The 15,785-nt window shown below is 34.1% G+C and overlaps 1 protein-coding gene across 4 annotated transcripts in view; it reads left to right on the top strand.

Annotated features, from left to right (window-relative positions):
• NCAM2 (neural cell adhesion molecule 2) overlaps window positions 1–15,785 on the top strand; it is a 494,475-nt gene that overhangs the window by 281,476 nt on the left and 197,214 nt on the right. For all 4 annotated transcript variants that reach the window (XM_082391901.1, XM_082391902.1, XM_082391904.1 and 1 more), the window contains exon 5: window positions 3,372–3,509. In XM_082391901.1, the coding sequence (XP_082248027.1) occupies window positions 3,372–3,509 (138 nt within the window). The remainder of the gene's footprint in view (window positions 1–3,371; window positions 3,510–15,785) is intronic.

Here is a 15,785-nt window from a genome sequence, read left to right as displayed (position 1 = left end):
GTTAAAATGATGAACAAGTCCACCACCCTCAACATATTAATAATCTAGTGGAAAAAATCGATCAATGAAAACGAGGTATGTTGAGGTATATGATAAGGAAAGTGCAGTGATAGAAGATGATAAAGAAAGAGCACCTGAACTAGTTAGGTCAGAGGAGAGGGTTCAAGGTGCCTGCTGAGAGAGAAAAGCAACCTTTAAAGATGAAAAGGGATTAGCCAGCTTGAGAATGGTGGGGACTTTTCAAGAGGAGAGGACACGGTATGCAATGGCCCAGAGGTGAAAGCATGAGTGGCACGTTTCAGAAACTGAATTAAGTTCCTTATAACTAGAATTTATGAATAAGTACAACTAGAATACTTATAATAACTAGGATTTGTAAATAAAGACTAATACGAAAGGATACTGGAAAAGAAGGTTGAGCCAAGTCAATATGGCCTTGACATCTCTATTGAGAAGTTTAGAATCTATCCAAAGGTGACATCACTAAAGGGTTTTAATTAAGGCAGTGACATGATCTAATATGTATTGAGAAGGATATCAGTGCTTCAGTGAGGAGAATGAATTAGATGAGAGTCAAGACCAAGCTCCAGGCAATGGGAACAGTTCAAATCCAAATGAAACAATTGCTGAGGGAAAAGTAGATTCTAGACTAAGAAATGATAAAGGGAGAAGTGATAGGATATGGGTTTGATTGGATATGCACACTGAGAGAGATGGAGAAGTCAGAGATGACTCAAGGAATTTGCCTTGGGCAACTAGCTCAATGTAAAGACCTGTGAAGACTGAACTGGAGAGTACCCTATGAGAAATTTCAGGTGGAGCTAGTGAGCCAAATTTTAAACATGCTGAGATTGAAGTATTTACAGCCCTTCTAAGTTCGTACATCTGGTTGACTCTTGCACAATTCTGGACTCACAGGAATCATCTGGTCTGAAGAAAAATTGTGAATCATCAAAATATAAGTTGAAGGCATAGGAGTAGATGAGGCAAATCATTCAATGGCTGTGGAATCAGAAGAAAAGGGGACTTAGAAAATAACCTGCTTAAAGAAACGTAAAGCAGACACTTTATTGTGTATTATTTGATTTCATTTATTTTCTTACTGCAATAATGAAAATGTGGATATCTGTAAAACTGAGATAAATAGATCATCTCTAATAGTTAAATAGTTCCAATATCCATAGTTATGTGTGATTGATTGAAACAGTGCTTTCTTCAAATGCTTTTTATAAATACATATTAAAATGCTCTTTGGTTTGAGAGTTTGCTAACATCATTCCATGGACTTTACACATATACTTAGAATTTTTAGTTAAGGATGACACATATTTTAGTGAGTTAGAAAATATAATATTACAATGATTTAGTTATGACTTGTTGCATCCCTCTCTAAATTTGAACTTTTTAATTCATACAGTTGACCCATGAACAACACAGGGGTTAGGGTGCCGACTCGATATGCAGTCAAAAATTCAAGTATAATTTATAGTTGGTCCTCCTTATCCGAGGTTCCTCCATATCTGTGGTTCAGTTCTGCATCCTCAGATTCAGTCAACTTCGGATCGTGTAGTACTGTATTTACTATTGAAAAAGATTCCCATATAAGTGGATCTGCACAGTTCAAACCCGTGTTGTTCAAGGGTCAATTGTAATTGCTGCTCATTCTAATTTCCAGCAACACACTTGAATAGAGTTTTTTTACATTTACTTTGAAATGTCATGCATTTTTAAGAGTTCTGAGTTACTCCAGGACTTACTATAAGTTACATTTCTTGCAGATTGCCTTTCTTTCTCTCCAGTCTCTTCTTTGATGAGAAAATTTACCAGGGGAAAGCATCTGCATAAACATTTTTGTATCTCTTCTTAGAATCACCCAAAAGGTGAAATAAATATTTTGGGAAAGTTTATACTTCCTGGGCTGAAAATTATGTATCTGTAGCCTTGTAACTGGTATTTTCTTTCAGAGGTAGCCTCAGAATCTACACATTTCCATTCCTTATTAACTGTCTCTTAGACAATCAATAACCACATGTTACCTATTTTAATGACCTTCTATAGTCTGATAACTTCCTTATTTGTATTTAAAGCCCAAACTTCTACTTTGACTTAAGGAATTGCTGTGAAAAATGAACCCCAAATGCGAATGGCTTAATGTCATAGCAATTTATTTCTCACTCAGGCAAAGTCCAATTGACAGCAGGGGGAGAGGCAGGATTCTACCTTTCCATCCATCCAGTGATCCAGGTTGAGGGGGGCTGGACCATTTCCTCATGTGGCTTCTGTGTTTGCCCTAATACCTCTATTAAGCCAGCAGATAGGGGAAGAGTAATAAATACTGGAACAGTTCCAAAAAGTAGCTTTAACAGTAGATATCCAGAGGTGGGTACCTTAAATTAATGACATTTCTACCTTACCAAAAGTCCCAAAGGGGTCAAGGATGTTTTCTCTTATTCATCAATGTATCCAAATACAGTACCTAGCAAACAGATGATGTTCGATGATATCTATGGATGAATTGATTAATGAAATTTAAGATATTACATTTATAACATGTTTCAAAATAGAACTGGATATGAGAACATTCTTTACGTGATAGGAAGGGGCAAGGTGTTAAGACTGCAACGATATTGTGATGATTAAAAACTAAGGCCAGGCATTATGGAAAATACTGTCAGGCTGAGATGCTACTTAGGCAAGCCAGGTTATTTTCAGCAATCAGCTAATGCATGCCCTATAACAGCTTATTTTTGTATTTATGCATGTGCATATACTCACACATAAAATGGAATCGAGATAAAATTAATGAAGTCTAATCTGTTCCTTCCTAAAATGGATTATCTTGCATTTAGAAAAAAAATCTTTCAAATAAATCTGAGATATGACCATTTTATATGCCCTCTACATGACTTGAATATTATTATATATTTTAGCTGCCTCCTCAGGGTATGTGCAATTATTAGTTTAATTATTGTGTGAGGAAGGATATTCAATCAATTTTCTAACCCTTTTCCTTACTCAAGTTGCTACATATTTGCAGTCAAAACGTCTTTGTGTCTGCTATATCTGATGTCTCGGCTTTGTTCTTTTGTGTATCATTTCTGCGTTCAGAGTACCAAGGGCAAAATAATACCCTAACCGTTTTATGTGGAAATAAAATCTTGAATGTATTTTTGAAAAAGATGTGTAACCAGGCAGTGTAGAATGGAAAAATTGAAGTCATGAAATTATATTTTACTTTCAAATTTGAATTTGTTGATGAAAAGTTTGATAGTGTCAGACAAGTGCCATATTTTAATGCTTAGCAATTTAAAGCATGCTGGACTCTGCCTTCAATTACTGATATCATTTCCTCCCCTTTGCTTACCTTACAGATCGGTTTGCTATCTTAGCCAACAATAATCTGCAGATTCTCAACATCAATAAAAGTGATGAAGGTATATACAGGTGTGAAGGAAGAGTGGAGGCTAGGGGAGAAATTGACTTCCGTGATATCATCGTTATTGTTAATGGTAAGCAGATAATAATTAGTATGTATCTTTTTGTTGCATTTAGCAATATGTTTATTAAAAGGGCAACCATGTAAACTCAGCACTCAAGACTTCCCTAATAAACCTCTTCTATACCTAGAGGAAATCTCAGCTTTAGGGTAGCATCTGCTACATTGTATTACAGCCTCAAGGGCAGGATCTGTGACTTATTTAACACTGTCATCCTCTTTTACAAAGAGTCTATAAGGGAGTAGTTGCCTTTTTCTGGCTTTGTAGTTGTTGAAAGAATGTCAAATGAAATACTGTAAAGTATGATACTAGATTTTACTTTTAAATTACATTAATTACCTACTTCAACTGCTCTAATTAACAGTATTTGCAGGTTTTACCAAATTAAATAATTGAATACATAGTTACCCTTTGAAATATTAATGGATGTTAATAACTAAGTTTATGACATCAAGATGACATCTCTTCCTCCAAATTTGGCTTCTTTACTCTATTGCATGCCTGGGTTAACATGACGTTCTGTGAGGCGGAAGATAGATTAATGTTATCCTAGTTATCTCCACTTTGGTAATCTAATGTGTCACCAAGATGTACACTGTATTTCTTTAACATCTATCAAATATACTCTATTTTCTCTACCATGATTTCCATGAGTGCTGCCCTTTCCAATTCTTTTTTGTATTTTTCTTGTGTGGCTGCAAGTTGTTTGTTTCCTCTACTCTCAATTTCACAATTCCAACTTTCTGTCCTATCAACCTTTCAACACTTAAAATTGTCAGTGTTTCCCATTACCTTCAAGACAAAATAAAAACCACTCTTCATGGTATAGGAAGTCTTTTATGATCATCAGCTACCTTCTCTAACCATCCGCTCATAGGTAGCCCATGCTTCAGCCATATGGAAATACTAGTAGTAACACTACACAAATGCACTTTGACTTTTTTCTTCTGTTTTAAAATAAATTAGAGATAACCATAATCACAGGATTCTAGAAGCAGAATGTAATTTGTTCTTTCTGGAATAGACAAAATATGAATTTAAAGAGTTAGCCATGAGTTTTCTATCAGTAAGGGCTGGGAAGGGGAAACATAAATCAGTGTCTTCTTCCATATCCTATGCACCTCCCACCATGAGCTATCTCTCCAATTTCTTGAAGAGACTGGAGAACAACACCAGGAATAGCATATAGATCTAAAAGAGTTATTTGGTTTTTCCTTTCCTGGAGTGAAGGTATTTTAACCACAAAATTCATGCTGAAATGTAAAGAGAATATTAAATCACTGAGAATTTTTTTCTCTCCTTCTCTAAGTCTATAATTAATTGGGATTTGTGGATAACATAATGGAATAGACCAGATGGTTATTAGGCAGGTTGATAGAAACTGCACATGCTCATGGGTGAGTCCAAAGTGCCAGGCCTTCTCAGAAAAGACTTTCAGAGCCTTTTTTTGGTGTGCAGAATCTGGTAGTTATCGAGTGCTATCATCGATGGAAGTTTTGGCCTTCAGCCCAAGAGGAAGATTTCAGTGCATGAAGAATAGGTTTAAATATGGAGATGAGTACTATGTTTGTAACTGTATCTATATATCTATATCTATTTTTAATATCTATAAGTATTTCTAATATCTTTCCCTCTTTATTATGTACAATAAACAAAGGTAACTTACAGTGGCTATTTAGTTTCTTAAGTATTGACTTAACCATCTACTGTCCTTTGTTTCCGAAAGAATTTAAGGTAGGAAATCTATGTGTATTTTGTCACAGGCAAGACCTTGTGCTCAGTATGCTCTTGTGAAAATGTGGGTTATAATATTAGTTAATAATATAAAGTTTTTTAAAAAGGACTAAGTTTATAGGAAGCAGTATATAAATATGTACTATGCTGTATGTTATATATGTATGTATATGTAAAGTTATGCATATATTTTTACACTAAAACATTAATTTGAGTCTGATGTGAAAAAGGAAACGTCATCTGGCAGATGTAGCATATTAAGCCTTTATTATCCATTCTGCTATTGTAATTTCTACTTTAATGTAGTTATAACATGTTCTATCTCCACACTAGATTATCTGTGAGTGTTTAAATGTGATTACATTTTTCTTAAAGGAAGGATTATTTGGGTATGAGTGGGTTCAGTTAACAGAGTTTGAATCTTCAAGTCTATCATGATCTGCATTCAATCTGGAATATTTATCTGTATGTCTATACTTATTATTTTGGGGTTCATAAGGAGATAAACACTGGAATGTGTTCTTCTGTGCAACTCACATCAATCATGTATGTAATATCCTGTTGTGACTGCATCACACTGACCTCCAAAGCAAATCATCCTCCTTCCACTCCCACTTTTCCTCTAACAGAATCAATTATATGTCCTAATCTGACCTTCTTTACTAGAACACTGCTTTATCTCCACTTCTTCTTATTAGGCACATTTCCCTGTTATGGTCACAAACTCCCATATCTTAGAATTCCTGGAACCAATTTCTTCAAAATAACAGTGTTCACAAAATCAACCATTGATTTATTCCCCTTTCTGGATGATGCAGTTGGACCCTGTCAAAGGAATGCATTGACTAATGCCACCAGACAGCTGTGCTTTTCTCTCACATTTTGCCTTTACTTCAGTCAGAAAAATCATGCTCTCCAGTCTTATTGACTCTTGCCCTGCTTACCTACTTTTAAATCTTGAGCCCTCTCTAAAAGTATCTTTTATTATTTACCTCCTACAAAACCTCTTGCAGATGTTCAATGAAAACTTTGAGGTTGCAAAAATTAATAATAAAATAAAAGCACCAACTTTATCCACATTACCTTATTTTTCTTCAGTTACAATATTTGACTTATTACATGCTTTTCTCCCCAATTTATAATGCATACCTCTCTCTTATTTGCTACTAATATTTATTCTTGCTAATTTGGACTTCATTATGGACCTTTTTCAACTCCTTTCATCTCTAAGTATATTGAAGTCCCAACCAAATACTCCTGTCAAATGTTTCTTCACATTCACTGATTTCTTGCCAAGTCCTGGCTCTGGAAGAAGCTCTTCTTTTTTCCATTGTTTGCTCTTTGCAACTTTTCCCTCACATTTCCTTTCTTCCAATGCATAGTCTATTTTTTCAACAATTAGTTAAAAGGTATCCTTGCTAGTTTATAGAACCAGCCATACCAAATGTTAAGAATCTTTTTTTTCCCTTAACTCCCTCTATGAATTTCTTACGATATTTCTCAATACCTGTGTATAGTTTTTCACAAATCTTTATCTCCCCTCCCTTTAAGAGGTTATACATCACTGCTCATTGCCATGTGAAGTGTGGTGCCTCCAGTGGAAGGCTTATGCATCTCCACCCAATTGATGATATGACTTGCTCTGGCCATTGGCATATAAGCAAACATGATATACACTATGGCTGAAATTAAGCTTCGAGAAGAATCACATATTACTTCTCTTGCACTTTCCTCCTGCCATGAAACTAGCATGGCCCTAACAGAGACTTCTCCTTTACCTTGGGCATCATGGAGAAGACACGTGGAGCAGAGTCACAGCTGATCTGCAGGTGCAAACACAGAACATAAATAAGAAGTAAAACACATTTTTAAGCCCTGAGATTTTAGAGTTATTTGTTATCACAGAAAAGCAGACAAATTCAATGCCAGTGGCTTTTTCTTACTTAAGGAATTTAAATGCTGTCTGACCCAGGAATACATCTGAAATTACTTCCCTGAGTGTGCCTCAGACATCTTATAATCCCACTTTCCCCTGATGGTGATCATTTCTTATGAATTTTTTAATTACCTTATCAATATATTGGGAATTCAACTGAATATTTTTGACTATAGTTTTGATGTTATTTTGTATTGCACTTATATATTTATTCAGCAGGTAAATGAGAAGTGCTGGCTATATTTTTCATACTTTGTTAGGCTCAGAATACTAACAGATCTAATAGAGCATTATATCCCTCAAGGCACTTACAGTTTTATCTCAAAAACTTAAAATAATCAACTTTCCTAAAGTCCCTGATTGTTTATGGAGCTGCTGAATACAAAAGCATATAGTAAATGCATTTTTTATAGATATTTACAGACTCTTTTACAATAAGAAGGGGAACCTAATGTAGCACAAGAAGAGACTTGGTATTTGGGATAAATCTATTGATGAAAAAGTATTATTTTGTAGAACAAAAAGGGGAAATGTATTGTAGACAGATAAAATAGCATCTGCAAAAGCAAAAAGAGTGTAGGATGTGAAAAAAGATCTAATACCTTAACTGTTACTGGAATATGAAAGTTTTAGGGAGGGATTGGTGGTGATGTTAGTCAGTTGGTTTGGGGATTAGGTGGATATGTAGCTGCAAAGCAGGAGGGACCAGATCATGGGGGACTATGGACTTTCTTCTAAGAGACAAAGATGAGCTGCCATTTAGGAGCAGGGTACCTGAGAGAGAGAAGGATGGAGGCAGGGAGAAGAAATGAGTTCAAGTCAGAGATAAGTAGGGTCTGTGCTAAAAGATAAAGAAATGAAGAAGAAGGTATATAATCAGATAGTGTTTGAAACAAAGCCGTTGTGTGTACAAGTGTGTCACAGAGGCAAGAGCAAGAAAGGCTTAATTTCAAGACTTCTAATGTGGGTTCTAGGCTTCCAAAGTAGTAAATGCAAGCAGAAGTGATCAATAAGTAGGGAACTGAAATATATCTGGTGAATTTGGCAATTATGAGTTTACAAGAGACCTTATGGTGAACAATATCATTTGCATGGCCTGGGTAACATTCAGACTGCAATGACTTAAAGAATAAATGTACATGTACATTCACTGAATAAGAAAAGTATTGAAGGTACAGCACCTATTACCTCAGCTTGTTGGAACCAGCTATTAAATGGGAAACATTACAAAGTTGAATGAGGACCAGAGGAAGTGACTGGAGTGTTAGGACGTTTGAGGAAGATTTACCTTGGACATAAAGAGAATGTGGGTTAATTTACAGGTAGGTCTGGTTGATAATTTGAGAGAAATCTTGCCCCATGACTTCAATATTCTATTTGTAATCACTGACTTCACTCATCTACCAAACATTGATGCACTACTGGTATTTTTCCAATATTTTTCAACATATTTATGTTCATACCTGCTTTTTACTTGATCTTCGGTAGGTTTTCCAAATGCCTAAAACCTTTCTTTTCATTAACTTCCCAGTGGCTACCTTGATTTTATTATTATACCTTATTACATTTTTATTAACTTGGTGAATTTGCTGGCCATCTTTTCTATACGTTTCTGAACTCTTTTTGCTAGATAATTATACTACACACACACACACACACACACACACAAACACACACTTATACACAAATCATGGGTAAATTTTTAAAAGGAGGATCAAAATTACTTGTCTTGCTTTAACCCATGCCCATCCTCCATCAGATTCCTAGCCCTTAGTTAAATAAAATGCTCTCCCACACTACTCAAAAAATGATGAAGAGACCTGGAAATAACTTTTAAATTTAAAAATACAGCCAGTAGAGTGTTATTTTTGTAAAATGTTCTTTTAAAGTATAATGATTCATTATTTTCTGAATCTTTTGTAAATTTGTGAAGAATGATCCACTAACAGCTGGTTCAGACTTGGCATAATGGAAGCAGGGACAATTGAGAATAGATGAAAAACACCTAGTAGTATAATTTTAAAGCAATTGTGTCTTTAGTTTTCCTTCGAACATTAAAATCAACAGTTGATGACAATGGCCAGAGATATTTGTGCAAGTAGGTATCTGAATGTATACCTCTATTCCTGCAGTGACCCTCAGGCAGTGTATTTTATATTCCTACCTATTTCTAGCCAGTTCTTAAAGTTAAGAAAATTAGGAGAACATACTTTTCTTTTTATTAAAAATGAAAGTCAGAATTTTTCTCTTTAACTTTTATGCAATGTTATATAATGTAAAACATATATACAAACATAAAAGACAGTAAACCAGCCTCTTGTATATCAGTAATATAGTTGACTCAAACATGCAGAGAGATATTTTAAGTCAGTTTAATGACTGCAAGTTGTGAGAGGATTGGTAATTTATAACAATATTATATAATATATAATTCACTGAAAGGTCAAAAAGTAAGCATTTATCAAAACCAGAATATTTTCTAATTTGATAAAACATTTTTCTTCCTAATGATCCCAAAACATTTTTCTTCCTAATGATCCCACTTAATTTCAAAGATTAGCAATCTGGGAATACAAGGAAAGAAAAAATATATTTTTTTCTCCTTAATACTTATCCAATCATTATTTTAGAATTTTCAGATAATAGAAAATAATAGGTAGATCGATAGATGACCTACAGAGATCTAGGCACGTCTTTGTCTTCTCCTCAGCACCAATAATTAATTGGTGTGAATAGTTAATATAGCTTCTTACCTTTTCTTCTATCTTTATTTCTCTTCTGCCCAGAATTTCCTGAGTACACTTAAAGTGGAACAATGTCATATTTGAAAACCTATAGAGAAGTATGTACTTATTTTACAACATATTACTTTTAATCCCCAATTAAAAGAGAAGGCAGAATTTTCTCATTGTTTGAATCAGAACCCTACTCTGAACTCACCTATCTTCTGAATGGCACCTCTTGGTCATGTAGGAATTGTTCTTTTTTATTTTTTCTCTAACATTTGGTCAATAAATACGGAAGTGAATCCTATCATTTGTAAAATAATAACAACACTATCTGAACAACAATAACGACAACAACAACAAAACTTCAAGAAATCTGTAGAGGGCCAGGAGATACTGCAATAAGGAAAATTTTTAACATTCCATGGAATCAAACAGTAGCTAAAAGTTACTACCAACCTACCACCTGACATTGTGGAACTGATGGACATTCAGTACAATTAATGTCTAAATTACTTTGGAGAGACATGCTCTGGATACTTATACTTCTACAAAAGTCATAGGATATGATGCAAATAAATAATAAAGGCAAGAGATACGGGTCATAAGTAACTTGCCGTGTGAATAAAATACTGATATTGCTTCCTGAGTTACCCTTTAGTGCAGCCCATTTTGAAAAACAAAAGTCATGAATGGTTCTCTTGCTCTTTTGGTCGGCCACACTCTCACTGTCCTGTCCTTTATTCCCTATTTTCTGATCAGTGTGGCCAGAGTTTTATCAGTTATATTGGTCTCTCAAAGAAACAGATTTAGTTTCATTGATTATTTTTTTTTTAATTTTACTTGTTTATATGTTATCAATTTCCAGTCTGATCTTTATTGTTTTATCTTATCTGTGGTTTAACTTGATCTTTTTATGTTTATTTAAATTTAAACCACAAGGCACTGATCTGAATCCTTTCTTCTCTTCTAATGAATACATTTGATGCTCAAGAATCCGCTGTATGTACTGCTTTAATTTCCTTGCACAACTTTCAACATGTTGTGTACACTTTGCCATTCAGTTCAAAACATTTGTAATTTCCCTTTTATTATTTGTCCTATAGGTTATTTAGAATTGTGTTATTTAGTTTCCAAATATTATACATGGGGATTTTTCAAATACTATTCTGTCATAATTTCTAATTTGGTTCTAATGTTATGGAAAAGACACTTTTTTGATTTAGATCTTTTCAAATGTATTTCTTGTACAGTAGAACAGAAAGTGTAATCTGCTGGTTTGGTTGGGGTTTTGGTAAACATCAGTAGTTAGGGTCAATTGATAATGTTGATCTAGTCTTTTCTATCCTTTTTTAACTTCTTGTCTACTTGCTCAATAAGTTATTACGAGGGGGCTGTTTACTCTCTAACGAAAGTATATAGATTTGTCTATTTTTCCTTGTAATTATAGCAGTTTCTGCTTCTTGAGTTTGGAAGCTCTGTTATTATATGCATAGAAGTTTAGAATTATATCCTCTTGATGAATTGACTTCTTTTTTAATAAGAAGTGATCCTGTTTATCCTTGGTAATATTCTTTGCTCTGAAACCTACTTTGATATCAGTAAAACTAACCACCTTTCTTTTAATTAGCATTTCCATGGCATATATTTCTCCTTCCTTTTAATCTTAACCTAATTGTTTCTCAAGGACAGTATATAATTGGGTCTATTTCTTTTTCTGTATTAATTCTAACAGTCCCTGCCTTTGTATTGGAATGTTTACACAATTTATATTAAATATCTTATTGATTTAGTTGGATTTAAGTCTTGCTATTTTTCTTCTATTTTTCTTATCTGTTTTTTGTTCCCTTTTTTCTTCTATTTCTGCCTTATTTAGATTTCAGAGTATTTTTAATCCATCATTAATTTTCTGTTTTGGCTCATTAATTATAGTTTATTGTTCTGTTATTTTAGCAGTTGATTTTCACAGTCATTTTTCAACTGATATGAGACTATTTCACATATTGAATAATAATACCCTCTTCTAGCCCTTGTACTGTTGTCATCAGATTTTTTTATATCAAATCATGTATTAGTTTTCTATTTCTGTGATAACAAATTACTACAAATTCAGTTGCTTGAAGCAATGCAACTTTATTATTTTCCAGTTTCTGTAAGTCAGAAATCCAAGGAGGCTCAGCTGGGATCTATTCAGGCTGTTAAAAAATATAATAATACTATAATTAGTTTTACAATTTTTATAAAATCAAGGTGGTGGAAGGATTGTGTTCCTTGCTGCAGGCTCTGGGGAAGAAGCTCTTCTAAATATCATTTAGGTTGTTGGCAGAATTCACCCTCTTTCCACTGTGGGATGGAGGTTCTCTTTCCTTGCTGTCTATCACCTGGAGGGGCTGTGCTTAGCTTTCAGAGGCCTCCCCCTGGGTGCTTCCTGTAGTGCCAAAAACAGTGCCTTAAATCCTTCTCAGACCTGGAATATTTCTGACTTCCCTTCTGCTGTATCTCCTGACTTCTTCCAGCTGGAGTTCTCTTTTTTTTAGGGCTTATTGATTGAATAATACAGGATACTCTTCCATTTCAACGTCTAGGATCTTAATTATATCTGCAAAGTCCCTTTGCCCTGTAACCTAATGTATTCATAGATGGCTAAGCTTAGGGCACTGACATCTTTGCAGAGGAGGGGCCCTTATTCTGCCTACCATATCTTCATACTATATGTTTCTTGTTGTTGTTTTCTGCTTTAAATCATCAGTTAGCTCTTAACATGACTTCATTAATAAATAAAACAAGGCTTTTACATCTATCTACATAGTTATCATTTCCACAGCGCTTTATTTCTTTATGTGTATCAAGATTTCCAACTGGTGTCTGTTCCCAAATGCCTGAATGACTTCCTTTAGCATTTTTACAGTGAAGGTCTGCTGAGGATGATTAACTTCACCTACTTAATGTCTAAGAAAATGTTTATTTCACCTTCATATTTGAAATGAATGTTTGCTGGCTATATAATTCTAAATTAACAATATTTTAAATTTCAGTAAATTAAAAATTCTGAGCCATTATTTTTGACCTGAGTGATTTCAGATGAAAAGTTTGTTCTCATTCTTATTTTGTGCTCTGTACATAAAGTGTACCACCCATTTGGTCCTTGCAGATTCTTAAATGTTCTTTATAACTTGTTTTAAGCAATTTGGATACAATATACCTTGGTGTAATTTTCTTCATTCTTGTACTTGGGTTTTCTTGACAAACTTGAGTTATACTTTTTACCAAATTTGGAAATGTTTTGGTCATTAGTTCTTCATATACTGTTTTTTGTCCCACACTCCTGTGAGACTCCAATTTCACATATTTGAGGCCACTTGAACTTATTCCACAGTTCCCAGATGTTCTGTTTTTTGTTTTTGGTGTTTTGGGGTTTTTTTTAGTTTTTTTTTTCTTTCTGTATTACTTTCGGGATAGTTTCTATTGCTATATGTTCAAGTTCATTAATCTTTTCTTCTGCAATGTTTAATCTGTTAGTCCTATCTCATGTACGTTTGATTTCAGACACTAGTTTTAATATGTACAAATTTATTTTTTAATTATCTTCTAAGTCTCTTGACATGATCAGTTTTTCTGTAGATTCTTGAACATATGGAATGCAGTTATAATAATTTGATGTTTTGGTCTAATTCTATCATCTATGTCATTTCTGGGTCAGTTCTGGTTGACTATTTTTTCCTCCCTCATCATGTCTCATGTTTCCTGCTTCTTTGCATGTTTCCTGCATCTTTTCATGTGCTTATTTCTCATTTGTATATCCTCTTGAGTGAAATGTCTCTTCATATCCTGCCCATGTTCTAATTGGATTTTTTCACTATTACAGTTCAAGAGTCCTTTATAAATTCTATAAATGCATTTTTGCCTTCCAAACAGCCTCTTTAGTGATGTCTCTGTTCCTCTTTTGCACATTTTCTTACTGTTGAATTTAGATTATTTTATATATTTGAATACAATTCCTTGCTCAAATTTGTGATTTGTAGGTTCTTTTTCCCTACACTGTGGCTTATCTTTCCTTTCTCTTAGTGTCATTCAGAAAGCAAGAAAAAATTTAATTTTGAAATCCAATTATTAATCTTCTTTTATGAACCATTCTTTTGGTATCATGTCTAAGACATCTACACCTAACCCCAGGCTACAAAGACTTTTTTCTCAAGTTTCTTCTAAACTTTTTATACTTTTATGTTTTAAATTTAGGTCTTTGATCCATTTGGGGTTCATTTTTTTACGCTTCAGTGATTTTAATAAAGCACAGTCAGCCAGTGAGACTGAGAATCCCCTCAAATGTTGCCTCCACGATCCACTCTAAAAAAACTTCAGACCAATACGGGGCAGTTCAATAATTAAGATTAGCCTTTTGGCTTTTTTTGTCTTCCAGAGTGGTAGTTTCTTATCTTCCTCACATGCATATAATGGGCCACTTTGTAGAAAACTTAGCAGGACTCTTGTCTCATGCATTATCGTTTTTTGTTTTTTTTTTTAATTGGGGTATAGTTGCTTTACAATGTTGTGTTAGTTTCTTCTGTACAATGAACTGAATCAGCTATATGTATACATATATCCCCTCCCTCTGGCACCTCTCCCCACCCCCCATCCCACCCATCTAGGTCACCACAGAGCACTGAACTGAGCTCCCTGTGCTATGTAGCAGGTTCCCACTAGCTATCTGTTGTACACATGGCAGTGTATATATGTCAATCCCAATCTCCCACTTTGTCCTCCCGTTCCCCCCTCCCTGTGTCCACATGTCCGTTCTCTGTGTCTGTGTCTCTATTCCTGCCCTGCAAATTGGTTCATCTGTAGTATTTTTTTTTTTGCTGTTTTAAAAATGTTTTTATTCTCTGATTCAAACATTTGACATTTTGTTCAGCTATGACAAACACATTAATGTTTCAAAAATATTTTTCTTTTTTTTTTCTTTTTTTTTTTTGCTTTCTTAGTTTTTATTTTATTTTTTTTCACACACACACACACTGCATTTTATTTTTACAAGAGATAAATAGACTGACACCAAGCATTGTACATGGATGACCACAACAAAAGCAACAATGATTGCAATTACCAAACATGAAACACACTCATACTATGTCATAATATTGACATTCAGTCCAGTAATCCTCCACTGTAACAGCTCCTTTACTTTGCAGTGAAAATTGATTTGTATATTCTTTGCCTCTGAGTCCTTGTGGGATTTTTTTTTTTTTTTAATTCAGACAGAAAGTCACAAAAATTATACTCATCCTCATCAGTTCACTCAGTCCCATGTAATTAATTTTTTTTTTTCATCTTGATCTTTTGTTAGCACTTTTATGAGCTCATCAGTTTTTCATTAGAGTTCTGAAAATGTTTATTCATTCAGTTCAGCAGTACAGTCAGTTACCAGAAACCTGTACTTGTCAGAGTCTTTTCCATGAATTTCTTGAAGATGAAAGCCTTTTATAGGAACATATTTGCAAAAGCATCAGAGTACACCCAGACCTGTCTGTAAATGACAAAAGACTTAAAAATGACCACTGTTAAAGATTTGATGAAAGTTCATAATAATGCAGTTGACAAGAACATTAGTTATTTCTGAGATATACATTTTAAAGTAATAACTAGGATTATTACTTATAACATTATACCAGAACATATAAGATTTTTAGAAATTTCATGTAATGTCTGAAACATTTATATTAACATATTTCCATACAAATAACCCAATGAAAGTTTAGTATTAGTTGTTTTGTTTGTTTGTTTGTTTATACTGCAGGTTCTTATTAGGCATCAATTTTATACACATCAGTGTATACATGTCAATCCCAATCGCCCAATTCAGCACACCACCATCCCCACCCCACCGCAGTTTTCCCC

This window comes from Balaenoptera borealis (assembly GCF_965194805.1).
Source record: "Balaenoptera borealis genome assembly, chromosome: 5".
Taxonomy (NCBI): Eukaryota; Metazoa; Chordata; class Mammalia; order Artiodactyla; family Balaenopteridae; genus Balaenoptera; species Balaenoptera borealis.
This window is presented reverse-complemented; position numbering and strand designations above follow the sequence as displayed.